This window comes from Triticum dicoccoides, chromosome 2B (genome assembly GCF_002162155.2).
Source record: "Triticum dicoccoides isolate Atlit2015 ecotype Zavitan chromosome 2B, WEW_v2.0, whole genome shotgun sequence".
NCBI classification, from domain to species: domain Eukaryota; kingdom Viridiplantae; phylum Streptophyta; class Magnoliopsida; order Poales; family Poaceae; genus Triticum; species Triticum dicoccoides.
This window is the reverse complement of record NC_041383.1, coordinates 806,324,557-806,349,618: the sequence shown is the minus strand read 5'-3', so window position 1 is coordinate 806,349,618 and position 25,062 is coordinate 806,324,557. Positions and strand designations below refer to the sequence as shown.

The 25,062-nt window shown below is 46.3% G+C and overlaps 1 protein-coding gene across 1 annotated transcript; it reads left to right on the top strand.

Annotated features, from left to right (window-relative positions):
• Positions 1-19,735: 19,735 nt before the first annotated feature.
• LOC119368910 (probable indole-3-pyruvate monooxygenase YUCCA10) lies at positions 19,736-21,387 on the top strand. The gene is made up of 5 exons (XM_037634022.1): positions 19,736-19,910; positions 20,232-20,347; positions 20,669-20,902; positions 20,990-21,112; positions 21,208-21,387. Exons 1-5 carry the CDS (start codon positions 19,736-19,738, stop codon positions 21,385-21,387), a joined length of 828 nt encoding a protein of 275 aa, XP_037489919.1.
• Positions 21,388-25,062: the final 3,675 nt, after the last annotated feature.

Here is a 25,062-nt window from a genome sequence, read left to right as displayed (position 1 = left end):
GGGCTTATGTACTACTATGGGCTAGATTTTCACGATCTGGCCCCGAATTTCGTTCTCAACATCTCGGCATTCATCGTCGTGTGCGAGGCATTCCTCCGCATCAAGCCCCACTTCGGCCTGTGGTTGAAGATCTTCTGCGTGAAGCCGAAGATCGTGAGCGGCCAACAGGCGGAGTGCGGAGGTGCCATGGTGGGAAAAATGCCCAACGTCACATGGCTTGATGGCTCCATCGAGGAGACCATAAAGGGGTGGCAATCAGGGTGGTTCTACATCACCGAGCCGCGCGATGCCGACTGGGTGGCGGCCCCCAATTTCAGATCCGGAATCCCCACGCGGCTCACTTCTTGGGAGAAGAAGGGCCTGGCCTGGGGCGAACCCACAAAGCTGGCCGGACTCGAGACCTGCATCCGAAGTATGAGGGACAAGACGATCAAGCTTGTTAACGTGGTCCAGGTCATGCTCATTCGCCGGATTCTTCCGTGTCAAAGACAGGCATTTGATATGTGGGAGTTCGACCCGGCCGAACAAGAGATGCTGCTAGAGCTCTTCGGCACAACGCACAAAGCAATCTGGAAGGTGTTATTCAAGACCGGCGAAGTTCCTCCTCCCCTTTCCGAGGACTGGGGGCTCAGCGCAAGCCGCCTCGCCAATCCGGTAAGTCCTCTAGTTATTTGTAAGATATTTCCTTCCTGGTATGTTTGTGGGAGGATTCTTAGGTCACTATATTGACCAAACAGGATTGGGTGGAGACGGCGGAGTGGATTAACTGTCCGGCTCCATTGCCTGAGGACCCAGCGAGCGCACTCCTAGCGGAGATGCTGGTTCCGGTGCCTTACAAGGTGCCGATAAAAAGGCCGAAAAGAAGGCCGCAGGGACCCGTAAGGGTCTCCGGCGTGAAGCTGCACCAGACGCCTCACCAGAAGATGACGAGGAGCACTCCTCCCATGAAGGGGAGGAGAGGAAGAAGAAGAAGGTCGCCTCAACTGAGGGGGCCGGAGGGTCCAAGAATGTGGCCGTGGGGACAAGAAAGGTCCCCGGCGCAAGGCCGTGATAGAGTCGTCATCTAAAGATGACCAGGAAGATTCTCCCCCCGAAGACGGGGGAGAACATGAAGAAATGCCTCCTCCCCGCGCTAGGGAGGAGAAGAAAAGGATGGCTGCCCCATCAGGGGAGGCCGGGACGCCGAAGAAGGGAAAAGCATCCCTTCCCGATCACTCCACTACCGCTGCTTTCAGCGACGAGGAGTGGCTGTCCAGGGGCAAGCCCCGGGCGAGGTCGTAAGTATCCACATTCCATAATACTTTCTGTGCGACTTTGACCTCATGGTTTAGAAGGACGCCGTAAATTTTTGTGCAGTCCGGCCGGGTACGATCTCGAGGATTCCTCTTCGGAGGAGTCTCTAAACGAGTCGGAGATGAATTCGCTCCCGACGGCAACCTCCCCACGACCTGTGGATGACACCGAAGTGTTGTCCCGGAGGATGCCAGAGAAGGAGGCGATGGCTCCGGGGATGCCCCAAGGCAAGATCTCGGGCGCCGGACACATGGGGGATGAGAACCCCATGGATTATGCTGACGGGAACCACAACAAGTCTGGCTCCCAGTCGGTTTCTGCGCCGGAGCCTACAAAGGTTCCGGATTCCAGTAGGCAGTCCCCCGCGAAGGGGGGCGAGCAGGCCGTGCCGATGACCTCCGCCCAGCCGGAGGCATCGGATAATTTGTTGGAAGTGCTTCGAGGCGCTTCCATCGATGATGAACACCATACACTTATGGGTACGATGATTGAGAAAGTTCGGTCCGCCAAGGGCGGTTTGACCGAAGCCTGCACCAGCCTGCTAACAGGCTTTGAGGTAAAGAAAGTGTGACAAAATATCACCCGATAGACAGTAGCCCCTGATACTCTGGTTGGTGTTCGAAAAGAATAGCCAAACGGAGGGTCAACTAAAAAACGCAGGAAGCTAATGGTATTTGTCTGAATGAACCAAACAGGCACTGCTGCTGACCGCCGCTGCACGCACGACTGAGGTTGCCGGACTCAAGCGCGAACTGGGGCAGGCCGAAGAAGAGCTCGGCCTCGTGAAGAAGCAGCTCGAGGCGAACAAAGGTACCCGTCCATATGTCGTATAGAGGATAAAAAGTTGGTGATGCTAAGAAAAAGCATCATGGCTTTTGACGGGCACCGCGGCCAAGATGATAGCGGAGGGTAAGGTATTCTTTATGCAAAGCAAGCATGTGGAGGAGTCATTTCTTTTACTTACACGAATCCGGAGCTCTCCAGGAGCATTCGTAGATCTGCCACGCAGCATTTCGGATGCTGCGAAGTTCTATCGCGCTAAAAAGGGGAGCTCTACGGAGAAGCTGTTCTGGTCCCAATATACTGGGGCCGAACACCCTATGCCTCTGAGTGACCAACTGAAGCAGTTGGTCGAACTCCACAATGCGGCCGAACAGGCCATGAGGGACCACATAGTCCGGATGTGGCCTGGGGAGCCCCTGCCCGGCAGCTACTTTGGCCTGGTGAAGGGGATGGTGCATGCCTGTCCACAGCTAGAGGTTATCAAGCAGTCCGTATGTATTGAGGGTGCCCGACGGGCCTTTGCCCGCGCGAAGGTGCATTGGGGCAAACTGGATGCTGAGCAGCTCGTGACGGATGGACCCCCGAAGGGCAAGGAGCATCGCTACCCCGAGATGTATTATAGTGGCGTTATGAAAGGCGCTCGGCTTGTGGCGAATGAATGTCCTAAGAACATTATTTTCGAGTGAATGTACTCATGTCGTCTGTGTAATATGAGGACGAGTTTGATTGCGCTATATAACGCTTTGTTTGATTTAAAATATTACCTTCTCTGCGGCCGTTTATCAAAACCTAAAAGTAGGCCAGTCGTCGGCTTCCGCCCCCTTGTAACTAGTACTGGGGTGTTCATGGAAAACCTAAACACTCTTTATCCAAATTATTGGTCCTTTAAGGAGGTGTTAGCGCAGCGAACCAGGCATTCGGACTATTCGCCTTTATAACTCTCACTTGGCCATAGAAGTCTATAATTTTAAATTTCGGCGAAGCCCCTAGTATTCGGAAAGCCGAATTGGGGCATTATACACGCCTAAATCGGGCAAGGCCGATTCCTCGCCTTAAGCGGAAAAAATCTTTAGGGATTTTACTACCTCGCGAACAGCGACCAGCTCTCGCCGCATCATGATGGTCAGTTTTCGGCTTTCTCTACTGAGGTGCTCGTCTGGAAGAACCGGGACACAATCGCAGTAGTTCTCCCTGCGGTACCTTAGCCGATATAACGGAGCATAAGGTACCAAAACAAGGGAGCCGGGCTAACCCAACTATTGACCCAAGACATGATTCGGAGCTGATGCATGCTATAAGTTCGGGGTGCCGCACTGTTGAAAGTGTTCGGACTTTTCTTGCCATTTTATGGGGCTTGATAAGAAGCCCCTGGCGAGCTGACCGTACTAGAGTGTACGGATGCGAATACTGAATAAATATTCAACAGAAAATATAAGGATAGTAATAAGAAGCTGACGCTATGTACTACTTCCAAGTTATTTGGACAATACGGCAAAACATAGGTGTATAATTGATGCATTAAGCAGAAAAAATAGGACTATTTAACATATCCTATCCAGGTGCAGGCTACATGCGTGTATGTAACGACAGGTATAACGATCATTGGAGAAGACCACCTGAGTATTCCCTTGCGTGCGATGCCTCTGTGCCTCCTTGGTGTACCTTCTATGATGAGTCCGGTTATCTAATCTCTCTGAAGGGGCTGCCCAAAAGTGGGGTCCTGAAAAAAAAGCTATGCGGGCCTCATGGCGGCTTAACCACACTCTGGCCGCATTGTCGTCCTGCCTCCACCTATGCCCATGGTATCTTGAGCGCGTAGTTATGTATGCGTGGCACTAACGCCGCTTGAGTGGGGCAGGGGTGGAGGCCGGGTTGCTAATTGAGCTCCTGGCGTGCCTGGCGGTCCTGTTGTGGGGTACTCCGAACTCACTTGACAGTGTTCGGGGATGGCGTTGCCAGATTGGCTTTTTGTCGGAGGAGGCTGCTTTGTACTTCTGCCGTGAGGGCCGCAGTATGCTCTTCCGTAAGGAGGGAGCGGTCTGTGTTTCCATTGACTGTTATGACCCCGCGAGGTCCTGGCATCTTGAGCTTGAGGTATGCATAGTGCGGTACCGCATTGAAACGAGCAAACGCAGTTCGTCCAAGTAGTGCATGATAGCCACTACGGAAAGGGACGATATCGAAGATTAACTCCTCGCTTCGGAAGTTATCCGGAGATCCGAAGACCACTTCCAGTGTTATTGAGCCTGTGCAGCGGGCCTCTACCCCTGGAATTACACCTTTGAAGGTGGTTTTGGTGGGTTTGATCCGTGACGGATCGATGCCCATTTTGCGCACTGTGTCCTGATAAAGCAGGTTCAGGCTGCTGCCACCATCCATGAGGACTCGCGTGAGGTGGAATCCGTCGATGATTGGGTCAAGGACCAATGCGGCTGAGCCGCCGTGACGGATGCTGGTCGGGTGGTCCCTACGATCAAAGGTGATCGGGCAGGATGACCATGGGTTGAATTTTGGGGCGACGGGCTCCATCGCATAGACGTCCCTAAGTGCACGCTTTTGCTCTCGTTTGGGGATGTGAGTGGCATAGATCATGTTCACCGTTTTGACCTGGGGGGGGATTTCTTCTGTCCTCTAGTGTTCGGACGCCGGGGCTCCTCGTCATCATTGCTGTGCAGCCCCTTGTCCTTGTTCTCAGCATTTATCTTACCGGCCTGTTTGAACACTGAGCAATCTCTGTTAGTGTGATTGGCTGGTTTATCGGGGGTGCCATGAATCTGGCATGAGCGGTCGAGTATGCGGTCCAGACTGGACGATCTCGGGTTGTTTCTTTTGAACGGCTTCTTCCGCTGACTGGATTTGGAGTTGCTGAATCCGGCATTGACTGTCGTATCCTCCGCATTGTCGTCATTGTTTCGATGCTAGTGTCTGTTGCGCCGTGGCTTTCCGTTACTGTCACGGGTATCTGAGGTGCCAGGGTTTCCTGGCATGGTGTTGCTGCAAGCCAGCCAACTGTCCTCACCCGCGCAAAAGCGGGTCATTAGTGTCGTGAGTGCCGCCATGGTCTTTGGTTTTTCTTGGCCGAGGTGTCGGGCAAGCCACTCGTCACGGATATTATGCTTAAAGGCCGCTAGGGCCTCGACGTCCGGTCAGTCGACAATTTGGTTCTTTTTAGTTTGGAACCGAGTCCAAAATTTCCTGGCTGACTCTCCGGGCTGTTGGGTAATGTGACTTAAGTCATCAGCATCCGGTGGTCGCACATAGGTACCTTGGAAGTTATCGAGGAATGCATCCTCAAGGTTTTCCCAGCTGCCAATAGAGTTTGCTGGCAGGCTATTCAGCCAGTGTCTGGCTGGCCCTTTAAGCTTGAGTGGGAGGTACTTGATGGCATGTAGGTCATCACCGCGGGCCATATGCATGTGGAGAAGAAAATCCTCGATCCACACCGCGGGGTCTGTTGTGCCATCGTATGACTCGATGTTGACGGGTTTAAACCCTTCTGGGAATTCATGTTCCATTACTTCGTCAGTGAAGCAGAGGGGGTGTGCGGCGCCTCTGTGCCGGGCTATGTCGCATCGTAGTCCGATTAGGTCTGGTCGGTAATGTTCGGCCCGGCCGGATTGATCAGTATTGCATCTGGCGTGATGATCAGTGTCCTGAGCTGTGGCGCGCCCTCGTGATTCATAGATCGATCTTGGTTATCCTGCATTGTTTTCCAGTATATCTCGCAGGTCCTGCGTATTGCCCTGGGTCGTGGTGAACCGGCGTGGGGGTGCAGGCTGGTGTCCGGCCTGACATGCCGTTTTATCCCGGCCACGTGGTGGTCGGTCAGCCTCATCTTGTGCTGGAAGTTCAGTCTCTTCAGCCTCTTCTTCTAGCGGTTTATGCTTTGGGTATCCCCTGCTTGGGGGTTTGAGTCCGTATTCTTCGGCCGCCAGGACTTCTGTCCATCTGTCTGCGAGCAGATCTTGGTCCGCTTGGAGCTGCTGCTGCTTCTTTTTCAGGCTTCTTGCAGTGGCTATAAGCCTGCGCTTGAAGCGCTCCTGCTCTATGGGATCCTCTGGTACACCGAATTCATCGTCACCGAGGCTCACCTCGTCTTCGGAGGGAGGCATATAGTTATCATCCTCCAAGTATCCGCCTGTCGCCTGTTCGTCTGGGCTAGCCTACCCGTGTTCCTGTTCGGCTTGCTTGAAGGTGGGTTGATCAGGATCATATTCCTCTTCGGCGCCATCTGGATTTTCTTCTCTAGTGCCGGTATTGTTGTGGCGAGGCTTGGAGCAGCACCGATGACGCCCATGTTTTGCTTTCTTCCCCGAGGGGTTATCTCCCGTTGCCTCATTGCCATTGTTTTCCTTGGGAGTATCCACCATATATATATATATATATATATATATATATATATATATATATATATATATATATATATATATATATATATATATATATATATATATATATCATATGAAGAGGTGGCAGTTCCAGTGCCCTGTGGGCGGTGGGCGGTGGTTCCTGTTTTTCTCCCGCATCGTCGTCTATGCCGTTGATGTCTTCGGAGTCGAAGTTAAGCACGTCGGTCAAATCATCGACCGTGGCTATTAAGTGGGTGGTGGGTGGGTAACAAATTTCTTCGTCGCCAGCTTCCCACTCGAGCCGAACATAGTTCGGCCAGGAGTCTCCTGACAAAGAGAGAGACCTTAATGAATTCAACACGTCTCCAAAGGGTGAGTGCTAAAAGATATCCGCGGCGGAGAACTCCATGACTGGAGCCCAACTAGATTCGATGGGCACGGATGCGCGCGGTCCGGAATACACTACCGGAGATGAGTCCGGGGGTCCGGAGATACAGATTTCCTGAGGAGAGGAGTCTGTGTTCGGCTCCAACGCTGATGAGAATGCGGCCTCCAGGGCGGGGTCCATCCACCCGTCCTGGGGAGGCACAGCCTGCTCTGGAACGAAGTCCGAAGCTGAAGCAGGTGCGATGTTCCGAATACTGTCTGACTGCAGATCTAGGTCATGCTCGTCGTGATTGTTCGGCGACCTGACACGGGCCCGAATTCGTCGAAGATCAAGTCTCCGCGGATGTCGGCGGTGTAGTTTAGGTTTCCAAACCTGACCTGATGGCCAGGGACAGCAGGCATATATATACGAGAATGGTAACATGCAAAGCACCGACCGACTATAACTTAGTTAAACACTGGCTTTGCGTGATTATTATTTAGTTGGTTCATTTACCTGCCCCAGTTTGGCCTCGTGCTTTTGCCAAACCATGATTACTATTACTGTACTACATGTGTGATTGACTCCATGCATAAAGTAATTTCCATTGCGTCAATCTTCTAAAACACTCACATATATCCTCGCTCGTGTGTGATTGGCTCCCATATAATATACTAGCATGCAAAAGGCGCCCCGTGGTTGAGCCCGTGCGTATGTGTGTGTTCTTCTTATTCCGAAGTAAGAGAAGGCATGGTGGTAGTACATAGGTCGAGTTGGTTGCAGACGCTATTGTTATCTTACATCAAGGAAACAAAGTACATTCAACTGAAGTAACTTATAATTCTGCATGCTACATCCAACTAAAATTAAGTGTATTAATTAAGCTATTCAAACCAATCACCGTTATTTTTTTTCTTCAAGTAAGCATAATATATTTTGGAAATATGAGCAATTTACCAAATAATTTTGCTAACAGAAATACTAGATAAAGCATGACTAAAATAGCAAATATAAAGCAAGTCATGCAGTCTGACAGAGAGAAGGTAAACATCGTCTGCATATATGAACTTGAGCTAAACACATCTAGAACAGACACTAGATGAAGTTGCTTATACGACATAGAACCTAACATACGTAGGGCAGAAACTAGAACCAAGAACTGTAGCAGGACTTATAAAAGAAAGGACAAGAACACGTACGGCACAGCAGCAGCAGAAGCGCTGGACTTGGGGTCGGTGTCCTCGCCTGCCATGCCATCGAGGAGGTCGTCGACGTCGGGGAAGTAGTCGTCGTCGGGGAAGTAGTCGTCGGAGTCCGGGGCGTCCGTGACGAAGAAGCCAGTAGTCGCGCAGAGCGCTCCCCAAAAACCTTATCACCCTTCTCCCATATAGGACTCAAAAGGTGCGGTTTCGGAGGCCTACTGTCCCAACTCAGGGTGCACGCCGCAAGCCGGGATGAGGAAGACAACAGCAGCACAGAGATTGGAACTGTATGGCGAGAGGAAGAGGACCTTCTGATGTATCTCTCTGGAGAGGAGCGACCTCTCTTATATAGGCACAGGAGAGGGACGCGAACTAGCTGCGACGGGAGGTGAAGCAACGGAGGGAGACGAAGTGAACAGGCAGCACGCGAAGAGGTGCGCCGTTCGTATTCATAATCCACTACCGCAAAAACTTTTCAGCTCCCAAGTGACCTTTCGTATACCCGTAGCGCGTGGCAAAAATTAGACATCGGCTCGGCTCATTCCCGCAACCCGCGGCGCGTCGTGGCAAGGCGAGGCGAGGCGAGGCGTGGTGAGGTGGGCGGCAGAGGAGGAGTGCGCGTGGATGTCCCTCTTGTTCTCATGCTCATACAAGTAGGGAACGAACCTCCCTTATAAGGAGGTCCAACTCCCACTAAACTAGCAATGTGGGACTAAACTTTAGTAGTATCCCTTGCCTTGCACAAATGGGCTGAGTGGGCCTCTAGGATTTATTAGGAATTTCTGAAATAGTTATTGGGCTGCCCACAATAGACTAAATTCCAGCAATCCCCCACCAGATTCCAGAGGCACACAGAAATTTGCCTTTGGTTCCAAAACACTATTTTATATACCGGTACTGCAGTGGAGACTGTTAAGTTGAACTTCCACCTAGAACTCTATGCTACACCAGTAAGCAACTTGAACAGTGGACTGGGCCTTGAACTGCAAGTTTTCTGCGAATCTAGCTTCACATAAAGCCTTGACCGATACATGGCTACCGTGCGTCTTCCCCGCGGGTGGAGCTTATGCATCATACTCCGTGACCTTTCATGAGTTTACTATAGAGAACCCTACTCTCATAGAATGCGATGTTTGACAATCAGACTCATATAGGTGTGTTCTTTAAAAGATGTTCTGCAGGACACCATCTCTTCTTCAAAGAGCCACTTAGAACACATTAAGATATACATCAACCTGCCATGCAGATTAGGAGAGTATTGCATCTTCATGGAGTGGTATTTTTAACAGTAAGGATACTCTCCTCCCAGTTGACCAACAGCTTGTCTTCGACATCTAATTCACAGGATCTCCGATCACAAAGAATAGGTTACCACAGTGAACAACTCATATTGTGGGTCTCATACCCATCTCCCTCGATGCATTATCTATCACATTACGTGATAGACCCTTAGTGAAAGGATCTGCCAGATTTTTAGACGTTGGATATAATCCAATGCAATAACTCCAGAGTTTCTCATTTTTCTGACAGACTTTAACCTTCTCTGAACGTGTCTTGATGACTTCATGTTATCCTTTGAGCTGTTTACTTTCGTGATCACAGTTTGATTGTCGCAGTTCATAAGGATACCCGGTACAGGTTTATCAACAACCGGCAAGTCATTCAAGAGCCGGCGAAGCCAATCTGCTTCGACCGTAGCTGCATCTAGTGTTGTGAGTTCTGCTTCCATTGTTGACCTCGTTAAGATGGTCTGCTTGCAAGACTTCCAAGAAACAGCGCCACCTCCATGAGTGAATACATATCCGCTCGTGGCCTTTATCTCATCAGCATCTGAGATCCAGTTTGAGTCATTATACCCTTCAAGCACCTTTGGGTGCCCAGTGTAGTGAATTCCATAATTCGCAGTGCCTTTCAAATAACGCAAAACTCTCTCTAGAGCTTTCCAATGCACATCTCCTGGTTTAGAGACAAACCGGCTCAGTTTGCTGACAGCAAAAGAGATGTCAGGTCTTGTAGCACTGGCTAAGTACATAAGCGAGCCAATAATCTGAGAATATTTCAATTGGTCTCTAGCAATTCTTCGATTCTTTCGAAGCAACACACTAGCATCATATGGTGTTGGAGAGGGCTTGCAGTCACTGTAGCCAAAGCGACTCAAGATCTTTTCCACATAGTGAGATTGAAGCAATGTAATCCCACCATCATCGTCTCTCAACAACTTGATGTTCAGAATGACATCAGCCACTCCTAAATCCTTCATCTCAAAACAGCGAGATAGGAAATCCTTGACTTCCTTAATAACATTCAGATTTGTTCCGAAAATCAGTATGTCATCAACATACAAGCAAAGCATAACTCCCTCGCCCCCACCATGGCGATAGTACACACATTTGTCAGCTTCGTTCACAACAAAGCCTGCAGCTATTAAAGTTCTTTGAACTTCTCATGCCACTGTTTGGGTGCTTGCTTGAGTCCATACAAAGACTTCAGCAACTTGCACACTTTCCCTTCCTGACCATCTATTACAAACCCATCTGGTTGTTCCGTATAAATTTCCTCATCCAACTCTCCATTTAGGAAAGCAGTCTTAACATCCATTTGATGAACGAGAAGACCATGTGAGGCAGCTAGTGAAAGTAGAACTCGAATAGTGGTCAGTCGAGCCACATGTGAGTAAGTATCAAAGAAGTCTTCACCTTCCTTTTGGGTATAACCCTTAGCCACGATCCGAGCCTTGTACTTTTCGATAGTACCATCGGGCCTATGCTTCTTCTTGAATACCCCTTTGCATCCTATAGGTTTGCACCCATAAGGACGATCAGTTATCTCCCAAGTTTCATTCACCAAGATGGAATCCATCTCGCTACGAACCGCTTCCTTCCAGTAGTCAGCATCTTCCGATGCATAGGCCTCCGAAATAGAACTAGGAGTATCATCTATGAGATACACAAGAAAATCATCACCAAAGGACTTTGCTGTCCTCTGTCTCTTGCTCCTAGTAGGAACTTCATTGTTCTCCTCCACATGACTTTCAAAGTGTTCCATCGGAATGGTAGGTTCGGTAATTGTCACTAGTTCCTGATTCGATGAACTAGGCATCTCCTGATTAGATGACGTAGCCATATCCTTCATGGGAAAGATATCTTCAAAGAAAGTCGCATCATTCGACTCCATGATCGTACCGACATGCATGTCAGGTACCTCAGATTTTACAACCAAGAATCTATAGCCAATGCTATGAAAAACATATCCCAGGAAAACACAATCCACAGTCTTTGGTCCAAGCTTCCGCTTCTTTGGAATTGGAATATTGACTTTCGCCAAACAACCCCATGTTCGCAGATAAGAGAGTTTTAATATTTTCTTCTCCCATTCATCAAATGGAGTTATCTCTTTGTTCTTTGTGGGGACATGATTTAGGACATGACATGCTGTCAATATCGCCTCCTCCCCACCATGCCTTGGAGAGACCCGATGTGTCTAACATGGCGTTAACCAAATCAATTAGAGTACGGTTCTTTCTTTCGGCCACCCCATTTGACTGAGATGAGTAGGGAGGCGTCCTCTCATGGATTATACCATGTTCCGCACAAAAAGCATCAGATTCATTGGAAAAATACTCTCCACCACGGTCGGACCTAAGCCTCTTGATTTTTCGATCAAGTTGGTTTTCCACTTCAGCTTTATAGATCTTGAAAAAGTTCAAAGCCTCATCCTTAGATTTCAGAAGATACACACGGCAGTATCTAGTGGAGTCGTCAATTAACGTCATGAAATATTTCTTTCCACCTTTTGTCAAAACACCATTCATTTCACATAGATCTGAATGTATAAGTTCTAATGGTGCAAGATTTCTCGTCTCCGCAGTCACGTGAGACTTACGAGGTTGCTTAGCTTGCACACACACTTGACACTTAGATCTCTTGACAGTGGTGAAACTAGGGATTAAGTTCAACTTCGCTAGTCGCGACATGCAACCAAAGTTAACATGACAAAGACGTGAATGCCACACATTTGATTCATTATTGTTGCAAATATGATTAACAACTTTATTGCAAACATCTGATAAGGATAAACGAAACAGGCCTCCTGACTCATAGCCTTTACCAACAAAGGTTCCATACTTGGATATTACAAATTTATTCGACTCAAAGACAAGCTTATAGCCATCTCTACACAGAAGAGATCCGCTAACAAGATTTTTATTAACGGAGGAGACATAATGCACGTTCTTCAGCCGCACAATCTTCCTCGAAGTAAACTTCAGATTAACCATGCCAACACCACGAACAAAAGCAATTGAACCGTTGCCCATTAGCACAGTTGAAGTCCCTGCGGTCTGATAAGACGAAAACATGGAAATATCACCGCATACATGCACATTAGCACCCGTGTCAATCAACCAATCAGGAGAATGACATACTGAAAGAATAGTGGGAAATATACCATACCCAGCATCCTTCATGTTAGTGTCTCCAATGACAACATTAGCGGTCTTGCCGCCTTTCCCAGGATGACGCTTGTCATAGCGATTAGGGCAACTTGGAGCCCAATGATCAGGATCCCCACACACATGACAAACACCTTTATTCTTGTCATTCTTCTTCTTGAAGTTCGTGTGCTGCACAGCCTTGTTCTTCCCATCAAACTTTGCTTTACCATAAAGCTTGCCCTTGTTCTTGAACTTGTGGGACTGGAAGTTTTTCTTCTGTACCAGATTGGCACTAGATCCTCCCTCAATACCTCAAGCACGTGTGTCCTTTGCTCTCGCCTTTTCTTCCACATCAAGAGTACCAATGAGATCCGGAACGGAAAACTCCTGTCTCTTATGCTTCAGTAAGGTAGCAAAGTTCCTCCATGAAGGAGGAAGCTTAGTGATGATACCCCCGGCAACAAACTTGTCCCGTAGCATGCAGTTGAAGTGCTCAAGTTCTCTAGCAAATGACTGTATCTCATGAGCCTGCTCAACCATGGAGCGCTCTTCAGTCATCCTATAATCATAGAATTGCTCCATGATGTACAGCTCAGTGCCGGCATCCGAGACCCCAAACTTGGCCTCGAGTGCGTCCCACATATCTTTTCCATTGTCAATTGACTCATAAGCATCAACTATGTTCTCACCAAGAACACTCAAGAGAGCAGCCTTAAACAGAGCATCCATTTTCTGAAAAGCTTGTGCCTGTTTGGCATCTTGCCCTCCTTCAGGTTTGCCAAGAGTGGCATCATAGCAGCTCATGGTCTAAAACCATAAGACTGCTCTCACGCACCACCTCTTATAGTGGATACCCTCAAACATAGGAGGTCTCATGGAAGCAGCAAAACCATTTGGGGTAAATTGCCTATAATAAGGTTTTTGGATTGTTGGAAATGTGAGCAATTTACCAAATAATTTTGCTAACGGAAATACTAGATAAAGCATGACTAAAATAGAAAATATAAAGCAAGTCATGCAGTCTGATAGAGAGAAGGTAAACATCGTCTGCATATATGAACTTGAGCTAAACACATCTAGAACAGATACTAGATGAAGTTGCTTATACGACATAAAACCTAACATACGTAGGGCAGAAACTATGACTCGCGGTGCACGTCGCAAGCCGGGATGAGGAAGACAGCAGCAGCACAGAGATTGGAACTGTGTGGAGAGAGGAAGAGGACCTTCTGATGTGTCTCTCTGGAGAGGAGCGACCTCTCTTATATAGGCACAGGAGAGCCGTTCATATTCATTATCCACTACCGCAAATTAGACATCGGCTCGGCTCATTCCCGCGCCGCAGCGCAGCGCAGCGGCACGGCGCTGCGGGCGGCGGAGGAGGAGCGCGCGTGGATGTCCCTCTTGTTCTCATGCTCATACAAGTAGGAAAAGAACCTCCCTTATAAGGAGGTCCAACTCCCACTAAACTAGCAATGTGGGACCAAACTTTAGTAGTATCCCTTGCCTTGCACAAATGGGCTGAGTGGGCCTCTAGGATTATTAGGAATTTCTGAAATAGTTATTGGGCTGTCCAAAATAGACTAAATTCCAGCAATATATGGGACCGAGCATTTAACACCAACTTTTTACACGTTCTTTCTCTATCTATCTCTCTGCATATATGTTAATGTGGAATATCAATGGAAGAAAATGGATTATTTGTACGTAGAGAATAGCCCCTCATGGAAATCACAAGGACAATCATTCATATTCTCATCTAACTATGTGTATTATAGAAATGCTAGCTACAACAGTCAGAGCTTCTTAGCGAACATGTGAGCAAGCTCCTGGATAATCAAAAAATGAAATAGGACTTGCAACAGGCACGATCTTCCAATTGCAACTGTAATTGCTCAATACCTTTTGGACTTTGAATATACATGGTTCGATTTATAGAGACAAAATACTGTAATTGCTCAATACCTTTTGGACTTTGAATATACTCCATGGTTCTATTTATAGAGACAAAATATTAATGGTAATCTTATGAGAATCCAACTTGTCTGGTAAGAATTATCAGCAAGCTGCAAAACAAAATGCACTTTGTCATTTGAAAATGAAAATTGAAAGAATTGGACAATCAGCATGAACCATACAAAACACCTACATTTCGTTTTCCTCTGAATTTCTATCAATCAGTTACTTTCTCTTAATGAACAGACACAAATCGCAGCAAAATTGACCCCAAAGTAACAACAGTGCATGAAATAAGAATAGGAAACATTGAGCACTATAAGGTAACCTTGCCCTTTATTACAAATAGTATTCCGTGTGACCTATGCCTGAAACTATTGTGAGGATAAAACACATAATGAAACTATGTAATATTGTGGGTACTCAACATATTGTTTCCCAAAGATATCATGACTTTTCGGTTTTCTCTTTCTCTTGACTCATCCAAATATAGTACATTAATCCAAAAAGATTTCTAGAGCAGAGAATGTCACATAGAGGGATTAGAAGATCCCTAATATAATAAGTTAAATGTACACAAATATGGTGCTTAAAATATAAACCATAGTACATAGGATTTATGTGCAAATCCAAAGAAACAAAAACTAAGGGTGACAGCGAGAACTTTTTTCATAAATATGCAAGGGCATCTGTACATGGGTACCTGAAAGGCTGAACCAATGTAAACTGAAGTTCGCAGCCCTTCAAAACCCATATGTTCCTTTCTACCTATCCCTCCCTATCTTAAAAAGGACCACACCATACCATCAGATTGAGAAACTTGGTTGACATAAGTCCTTAACTTCTTTACTTAATATGAACATGATGCAATCTTTATTTAAATTAGTTCTTGGTTACATCGTACCTTAATTTTTTCCAAACATGGTAATTTGATGTACATAAAGAAAACCAAAGTTAAGTTATGATTAGACTAAGTTGAAGCTTAGAAAGAGCCTGAATGGGGTTCTCGTGGGGACCAACTCCTCCTTTGTCGTGATGATGGTGCCAGGCATTCAATTTTGGTGCAAACACCAAGTGAAATAAGGTGTGAATAATTTCTCTAATTTTAAGGGCAAAGGGTAAACTTTTAGCACATACCATACTAAACATTTAACAATCTGGTGCACCAAACTTGATCTATTTTTTTACTTGTTCCATAACTATTCAGTTTCCATATACATCATTTATTGTTAAACTGAATGCACACAATGGCACGGTGACTGCTATCTTCTGTAAGCAAATTTGGAGCCAGTTTGGTCATAATGAACTCACATCTTTCAAACTGCATTCCAAAAGAAATAACTCAACATACTGTACATTATCTTTGTAGGATCCTTCCGAAGCTACTAACAGATTTGCAACCGTTGGGTGTTGGTACTATGAGATGACACAAATGAACTTTTCCCAAGTGTGTAGGTACTATGAGATGACACAAATGAACTCATGTTCGTGGCTGTCGCCAAGGGGAAGGGCCTCGTGTATGACACCGTCGTGGGCCCGCCCACACGTATAGCTGTGCGTCAGCGCCGAGCGGCGAGGCCGCCGCCGCCGGGTATACCGGGGTCATGCTGGGTGAGATCGGCATCGGCGGCCGTTAATTGGCAACACCATCCACTGCTCGATCTGGACCCAAGTCACTGGGCGTGGATCGATGGCTAAGGAGATGGTGAAGGATAGGTACATGCTAGCAATGCTCCGGATAACGCGCGACACTGACAGTGTGGTCCACGGCGAATTTGTGTGTGTGTGTGTGTGTGTGTGGACTGCAGCGGTGTGGAGGAGGAAAAGGTTTCGTGATGGTAGGAGGACTCTCGAGAGAAAAACCAAAGCGGTCAGTGGACATGCATCTTTTGTTTGGTTCGGTTGGCTGGCTCTAGAAAAACCGCTGGACAAAACACACGAAGAAGCTACCTGCCGGGTAAATCTCGGTGAGTGTATGTATATATGAGCGTCCGCGTCTGTATTGTGTTTAAAAGAGAAGATGCCCTTTTATCATCTCATGCAAATTCCTTAAGAGACAGTAAAAATGTTAAAAAGGTCACCATAGTGAGTGTATGTGTGTATGTATGAGCGTCTACATCTATAATATGTTTAAAAGTATGTGTGTATGTATAAGCATCTGCATCTATATTGTGTTAAAAGAGAAGCTACCCTCCCATCATCCCATGTAAATTCCTTAAGAGACAGTAAAAATGTTTAAAAGGCCACTACAGTGAGTGTATGTATGTATGAGCATCTGCATCTATAATATGTTTAAAAGTATGTGTGTATGTATAAGCGTATGCATCTATACTGTGTTAAAAGAGAAGCTACCCTCCCATCATCCCATGTAAATTCCTTAAGAGTCAGTACAATATGTAGAAAAAGAAAGCCTAGCCAATTGTTTAGTGGGAACACGTAGCAGCTAGTGAAGCAACAACGCCCAACACCTCCAATGCAAGGCAAAGCTATTGTGTTTCTCTTCAGAGGTGGCAATCTCGGCCACATGCTCACGTTGGGATCTGGTCCACTTCCTTTCCCTCAAAACATTTCTAACATTTTGTATGTGTGAAGTTTATTTCCTCTTTTAGATGAATCTGGACCACTTTGGTATGTGCATAGACACTAGGCCCAGCCCGTAGGCTGGCACGCCTGCATTGTGCCAGTGTTCAGGCCGGAGCAAAGAGTTCCTGGCCCACAAAAGGTCATGTATGTGCGATCGGTTCCATGCACAGGCAAGGTTCTTGCATTGTTTTTCAGCCGTGATGTGCTCAGACTGTGGGATGGACTATCACCACCCAGTTTCTCTCCTCCATCATCAATCGCTCTCATTCTCTGTTCTCCATCTCCATTGATCTCAGAGGAAAGTACCCCCCTGGAAATAATTTCCCCCTCAACTCTAATACTGGTTCAATCAGCCCCTCAAATCTCTAAAACCGGATCAATTCCCCCCTAAAGTAGTTTTGTATTTGATTTTGAGTGGTTTTGACCCAGACCGTGCACTTCTCTTTGCTATGACCATGCACTTCGCGCCATAACAGTTGGCTGGAGATGATCGCTTCAGTGCGCCCAGCTTGCCTCCGCCTCCATGGCCGGCAAGCTTGCGACTCGCTGTCTTCTTGGTCTCCATCAAGCTCATTCATATCCCACCATGCAACCTCCGCTTCGCAGCCACACACAGCAACATCCCTCATGTTGCCATGTTGCCAAACTGAAGTGGATTTGTGGGAGTTGTAGCAGTTTTTATTGAAGTGGTTTTATGGTTGCTCGAAGGTGAGATTACTCTTACATTATCTGATTTGCTACAAGTTCTTCACCCTGTCACCCAACCTGCTCTTCTGCTCATGTGCGTTGTTCAGGCAAGTGCCTTTGTCGGTCGTTTCATATTTTTGATTTCTGATTTTTACATGTCCGTCGTTGTATGCAGTTTTGGTGTGTGCTGGATGGATTTTGGATTGTTTCCTATCCAACCGGGGCCGGGGCGAGGCTGTTGTCACAGTCCTCGGAGGTGCGTTGATTTTCCATTAGCTCTTAAAACCTGCTTCTAGATTTGTTAGTTTGACTCTCCTCTGAAATCTTGGGAGTTACTCTTAACCTGATAGCAGATTTTCTATTATGTTTTAAGTGACAATGAAGTGTTAATCTCTGTATCTGTTTAAACCACTGTTCTCTGAATAAATGTTTCAGCACTACGTGTGCACTATGTTTCCTGAATGAATGAAATGTGCACCCTGCTCTATTAATTGTGTGCCTATTTAGTTTTTGAGGATGGTGAGATTGACAAGTGCAGATAGTGATGGATTTTTTATTGAGGCTGTGACTTGTGCATGCTTGATTTTACATATAGTAGATACATGTACATGGGTGAGCACATTTTGTTCAGTTAGTTAAAGAATCTCTCCTCCATTCTCCTTTTTTTAATTAATAAAACAAATGTTCATGGAAGCATCATCACCCTCCTCCTGGCTCCCTCCTCGACCCTCCTCTGTTACAATGAGGTTGATTTCTCCACAGAGTTTTTTGCTCCATTTTTTCTTCAGTGCATGTAATTTGTGCTTTTCATGACTAAAGTTGTTGAAGATATTGTGTGTGCGCCTCCGGCTTGAGAGAAGGAATGAGGATGATCTCTCAGGTGGCAAGGCCACAGAACCACTCAAAAAATGAAACCAGGGGAAAAAACAAATAAATCGAAAGAAAAAAGGGCCAAAAACCAGGGTGTTACAAGGAGGCCCCTACCGGCGACTAGGGTTAGCGCGCCCCGGCCGTGCGCGATAGCGGGTCGTGAATCAAAGTCTCAAACTAGGTTGAGAAACAAAACTGAACAAAAGGAGTTCAGAAACAACACAAAAACTAGGTTCCAATAGGATCCAAATCTCAAAACAAGACGAGGTAGCAGAACAACAACTAACACTTTTTCACAATAGCACAAAGGGCCTACCAAATAACGGCTGACAAAAGAACAAGCGGAGCAAATCTACCACGCTAATGACGACCTGGGGAGCTTATGCTGAAAACATGCCTTGTCACGGATGAAGTTTCTAGATAGACAACCTGGGGAAATTGTTCAATGCTCGACAAGGCAAATGCTACAAGTGCAACCCAACAACCACAGTCTAAGGCCATCCATGCTCGATCGGTACATTGGCGTCGATGGCCTAGAAGACTCCTACAAGGTCCATCTCCATATGGAAGGAAGGCTAACTGGCCATGGCCGGTTAGTTTGCAAGTATAGGGAAAGGAAAGAAATGCTTGCATAATATACAGAAGAGGAAAGAAACAATATCAATCTTTCTTTAATCTTAATTAGCATACACGTATTGCCCCGTCCCGAATTATGTCCTGAAAATGGATTGAAACGGATGTATCTAGAACTAAAAATACGTCTAGATACATCTATTTTTGCGACAAGTAATTCGGGACGGAGGGAGTATATACCGAACATATACTTATCCTATATGAATTTTCATTGATGACAACAGGAATGGAAAGAAATTCTGAAGAGATTTTAGTCTAAACATATCCAAAGCCGGTTGATAAGTTTCCAAAAAGACAACCGTTCAAGAGTGTGTTTCCTGCCTATTTTATGCCCCTATAATGTATCAGGACATGCTTTCACACCAGCGGTTCAATATGTAGATGGAATACTAGTACACACCAGGATAAGGGATCAATAAATCTTTACCTTTTTCATTCCTCATTGTAAATAGATTGACACATGAAACATACCTGTATATATATGCCCACATATGCATCCAAAGATTCATTGAGCAAACAAGCAAACACACCAGCCTAGCATTGCACCCATCCCACAACTTTGTCAACACTTCTCTTTGAAATGGAGAATGTTGTAGTGTTGATTGTTGGCGCTGGGCCAGCAGGCCTTGCAACAGCAGCATGCCTTAGCCAATTCTCAATTCCCTATGTCATTGTCGATCGTGAAAGTTGCAGCGCGTCGCTTTGGCGCAACCGCGCCTACGATCGCCTCAAGCTGCATCTTGCAAAGGAGTTCTGTGAGTTGCCACACATGTCATACCCACTAGATGCGCCAACATACATACCAAAAACCTTGTTTGTGAAGTACTTGGATAACTATGTTGAGCGTTTCAATATTCGACCCAAGTATCTCACTAGTGTGGAGACATCCACATTTGACAATGACGGAAAATGTTGGTCCATCATGGCACATGACATGGCAAAGAGCACACTAGTCAGGTTCACAACAAAGTTTCTTGTCGTTGCAAGTGGTGAGAATAGTGCAGAGAATATTCCAATGATCCCCGGATTGCGAAGTTTTCCGGGTGATGTCATCCACTCCTCAAGCTACAAGTCAGGCAAGAGCTACTCTGACATGAATGTATTGGTCGTTGGATCTGGCAACTCTGGAATGGAAATTGCTTATGACCTTGGGGCTCATGGTGCCAATACTTCAATCGTTATACGAAGCCCGGTATGTACACGCACTATATATTATTTTTTGACCTAGAAACACTAGGGGATCCCCCCACCTCCACCCTACGGGCACTATATATTTTCAATGGTTACGGGCAATTTCTTAATATAGTCACCATTAGAAGGATGCAATTTTTCAAAGTTATTACTGGAAAGTATTTCATGGTATAGAGCGATAGACTATTTTATAACATGCACAAACAACTAAACAATTAGACGAACTACACAGAAAAAATAACTCTTGAAAGAAGATGATTCTATGAAATTTTATTTTATGATGCAGGCTTCAAAAGAGATGTGACATGTTTTGTGGTTGCAGATTCATGTAATGACAAAGGAATTAATCCGGTTGGGGATGAGACTTGCTCTCCATCTCCCATTGAATCTAGTGGATAACCTCCTTGTGATGGCGGCAAATTTCATATTTGGTGATCTATCGAGGTATGGCATCAGAAGGCCAAAAGTGGGTCCAATGATCCTCAAGTCAGAGACCGGCCGATCCGCTGTTATTGATGTTGGCACTGTTGGGTTAATCAAAAAAGGTATCATCAAAGTAAGTATATCCTTGACATGACATAAATTTCATAACAGATGTTGTCCTCATATGCCAAGTTGTCAATATTCTATTCATCTCGTACAGGTACAGGGGAGCATTAGTGAGATCATGGACGATATAGTTGTATTTCAGTGCGGTAAAAAGATATCATTTGACGCGATTGTGTTTGCAACTGGATACAAAAGCACAGCAAATATATGGCTCAAGGTAACAACATCGATGCTTGAATATGTCTGAGTTTGTTTTCTTGGTGCAACAATTGTTAAATCTGCTAACAAGCTTTATGTTGTTTTTTATCCCAGAATGGTGAGAGCATGTTAAATGGCAATGGACTGCCCATCAAAGAATATCCGAATCATTGGAAAGGTGAAAATGGGCTCTACTGTGTTGGGTTAGGAAGGAGAGGATTGGCTGGTATTGCAGCAGATGCCAAGAATATCGCCAATGACATCATATCAGTGATAGGCGCTATGTCTGGGTAAATTATCAAATCGGTGAATGCGTCTTTGACAATGTGATGCCTTTCATCACCGGGCTCCTCAACAAGATCAAGGATGAGATATGATGCTAGTCTAAGGCAGGGGCACAAGGCCTGCGGGTTGTTCTGCACCAATTCTGGGATGTCCACTGAGTTGTATGATGTACTGTAAAACCAACCTCCTAGGAGGACTGTAACTTTTCCCCATCCTTTCAATGCAATGAAACGCAAAGGTCTTTGCATTTTCTCGATTGTTTTTATCTTTTACATGTAGTTTACAAGGGCTAGTGTGCTAGACGGTTGGTTCTTTGAGAAATCTATCCACTGTCACATGTTTATCTATCTTCATCTATCCTAGATAGAACTAGATTTTTGTTTATTTCAAGGTTCATATGTGCGAGGGAGTAAGCATTACTTTTATAATATAATCAAGGGCTTTATACTCACATGGTGCAAAGAGTTTTGTATTTTTTTTTGTTGAACAGTTACCTCGGAGGGCCGTGGGCGAGGCTGTTGTCACAGTCCTCGGAGGTGCGTTGATTTTCCATTAGCTCTTAAAACCTGCAACTAGATTTGTTAGTTTGACTCTTCTCTGAAATCTTGGGAGTTACTCTTAACCTGATAGCAGATTTTCTATTATGTTTTAAATGACAATGAAGTGTCAATCTCTGTATCTGTTTAAACCACTGTTCTCTGAATAAATGTTTGAGCACTGCGTGTGCACTATGTTTTCCGAATGAATGAAATGTGCACCCTTCTCTATTAATTGTGTGCCTATTTAGTTTTTGAGGATGGTGAGTGACAAGTGCAGATAGTGATGATTTTTTGTTGAGGCTGTGACTTGTGCCTGTTTGATTTTGCATGTGGTAGATACATGTACACGGGTGAGCATATTTTGTTCAGTTAGTGAAAGAATCTCTCCTCCATTCTCCTTTTTTTAATTAATAAAACAGATGTTCATGGAAGCATCATCACCCTCCTCCTGGCGCCCTCCTTGACCCTCCTCTGTAACAATGAGGTTGATTTCTCCATAGAGTTTTTGGCTCAATTTTTTTCTTCAGTGCATGTAGTTTGTGCTTTTCATGACTAAAGTTGTTGAAGATATTGTGTGCGCGCCTCCGGCTGCTGGTGTTGAAGAAAAATTGATGCCCATGTGTGTGCTCGAGGCTGCACTTGATATAATTCTTATTCGGATCATGACTGAATTTTCAGTGCAGAACTTTTTCCATGTTGACTTGGGAGTTTTTGAGCTCTTTCTCATTGGCGTGGTTTCAATTATTCTGACTCATCGTGTACCCTGCTGCAATGTTTCCCCCATGAATGTTGCAATTTGTTGCCCAGATTGTGCTGACCGTACGATAGTTGTGTATTAAAATGAGAAGAAATAAGAATCATTTTGTTTATTTCCTAAGATATTGGTTCTGGTTTCTAAGACGAAGAACTGAAATTACTAAGTTGTGCTCAGTGTTCTACTACCACCGCTTCTATTAGCCTTTTTTTTGGGTGCTGCAACCTGTACCGGTTACTTAAAGGAAAAATAAATCTAACCACATTAGCTAAACTGGACGCAGGTCATTGCAATCAGGAAAACTTCTATGTAAACTTTGAATAGATTACATGTCAAAGGACGTATCAGGTATGGCAACAATAAGAGGTGCAATAATCTGACCATTCTAAGAAGCACGCTGCGTGCCTCTTAGGCCAACTCCACCGCGCGACCCCAAACGGACGTCCGTTTTGTCCGGTTTCGGTCCGTTTGGGTAGGGGTTTGGGGTCGTGTCCGGGCCTGTCCTGGGATGCGGTGGCCGTGCGCCCAGCGCGCGGTCGCATCCATTTGCCCCATCCTGTCCGTGAGGGCCAAAAATGCCTAAATTTGCATCAAACTACTTCCAACCCAAATGTTTGTCTGAAAATTAAAATAGTTTTACAACCCAATTGAAATTGTCTTAAATAAAATAGTTTTACAACCAAATCGAAATTGTCTTGACTGAACATAAATTGGACCAATACATCTATTGGTTGCCAATGTGATCCCACACGTGCTCAACCAAGTCATTTTGAAGATTCAAATGAGTGTGCCAATCACGCATCTCACGGTGGAATTGGACAAACTGTTCAAATGTGGCCGGGTCTTGGTGCAGGGGCTCAATATTTTCACCTTGATAATCAAATCCTTGGTCGAAGATACTCTCATCACGCTCATCCTCGACGATCATGTTGTGCATGATCACACAAGCAGTCATCACCTCCCAAAGCTTCCTTTCATCCCATGACAGTGCAGGGTTTCGAACGATACCCCACCGGGATTGAAGCACACCGAAAGCACGTTCCACATCCTTTCTAACACTCTCTTGCATTTGGGCAAATCTTTTTCTCTTCTCACCTTGGGGTTTCGAGATTGTCTTCACAAAAGTTGACCACTGAGGATATATACCATCTGCTAGATAGTATCCTTTGTTGTACTGGTGGCCGTTGATCTCAAAGTTGACAGGTGGGGAGTTTCCTGCTGCAAGTCTCGCGAAGACTGGAGAACGTTGCAGCACGTTGATATCATTGTGAGAACCTGCCATACCGAAGAAAGAATGCCATATCCAAAGATCTTGCGATGCCACCGCTTCTAATATGACAGTGCACCCGTTAACATGCCCCTTGTACTGGCCCTGCCAAGCAAATGGACTGTTCTTCCACTCCCAATGCATACAATCAATGCTGCCAAGCATGCCTGGAAAGCCTCTAGCTGCATTGGTCGCCAACAATCTCTCTGTATCAGCGGCAGTTGGCTGCCTCAAGTACTCTGGGCCAAACACCTCGATCACAGCCTGGCAAAACTTGTACATTGACATCAGACATGTTGTCTCACTCATACGCACATACTCGTCCACCAGATCGCCTGGAATATCATATGCAAGCATGCGGATGGCCGCGGTGCATTTCTGGAAAGAGGAGAATCCAAGCTTGCCAAGGGCATCCTCTTGCACTCGAAGTATGGGTCATGAGCAACCACTCCCTCTCGGATACGATTGAACACATGCCTTGCCATACGAAAACGGCGACGAAATTTATCCGGCTTGAAGAGCGGGGTGTTGGCAAAGTAATCGGCATAGAGCAGGGCGTGGCCTCTCTCCCTGTTGCGGTTCAGGTTGGGAGCCTTGCCAGGGAATGACCCCCTGTACCGAGGAAGCTGCCGTTGAATATGGTCGTTCACGACCAGTGCAGCCACCACAAGTTCTTCATCATCCGACGACGAATCGTCCGATGAACAAAGAAATTGATGGAAGAAAAACTCGTCTCCACTGTCCATACCTTTGTTGGCAAAAGGTCGAACACCTTGCGGTCGCGGTGGCGAAGCGGCCGCGATGATCACCTGGACGTAGCAGGGGTGGTTGCCGGCCGGCTACTGGCCGCTCTGGAGCTCTCGTCGGAATCTGCCTCGGCCGCCGTGGTCCGTCGCCGGCAGTCGTGTCCCCTCCGGCACCGGCAAGGACGGCGACGGCCAAAACTACGGCGAAAGCGCGGGCGTGGTGGCGGCCATGTCGAGACGTGGTTTGTTACGGACGGCGGGGGGGCTGCGCGGTGAGGAGGCGGCCGGAGAATACGGCAGCGCCGGCGGCGGGGCGGCGCGGGGAGAGAGGGTGAAGCATTGGGGAGCAGAGGGACTGCTAGTATCCCCGACAGGCGG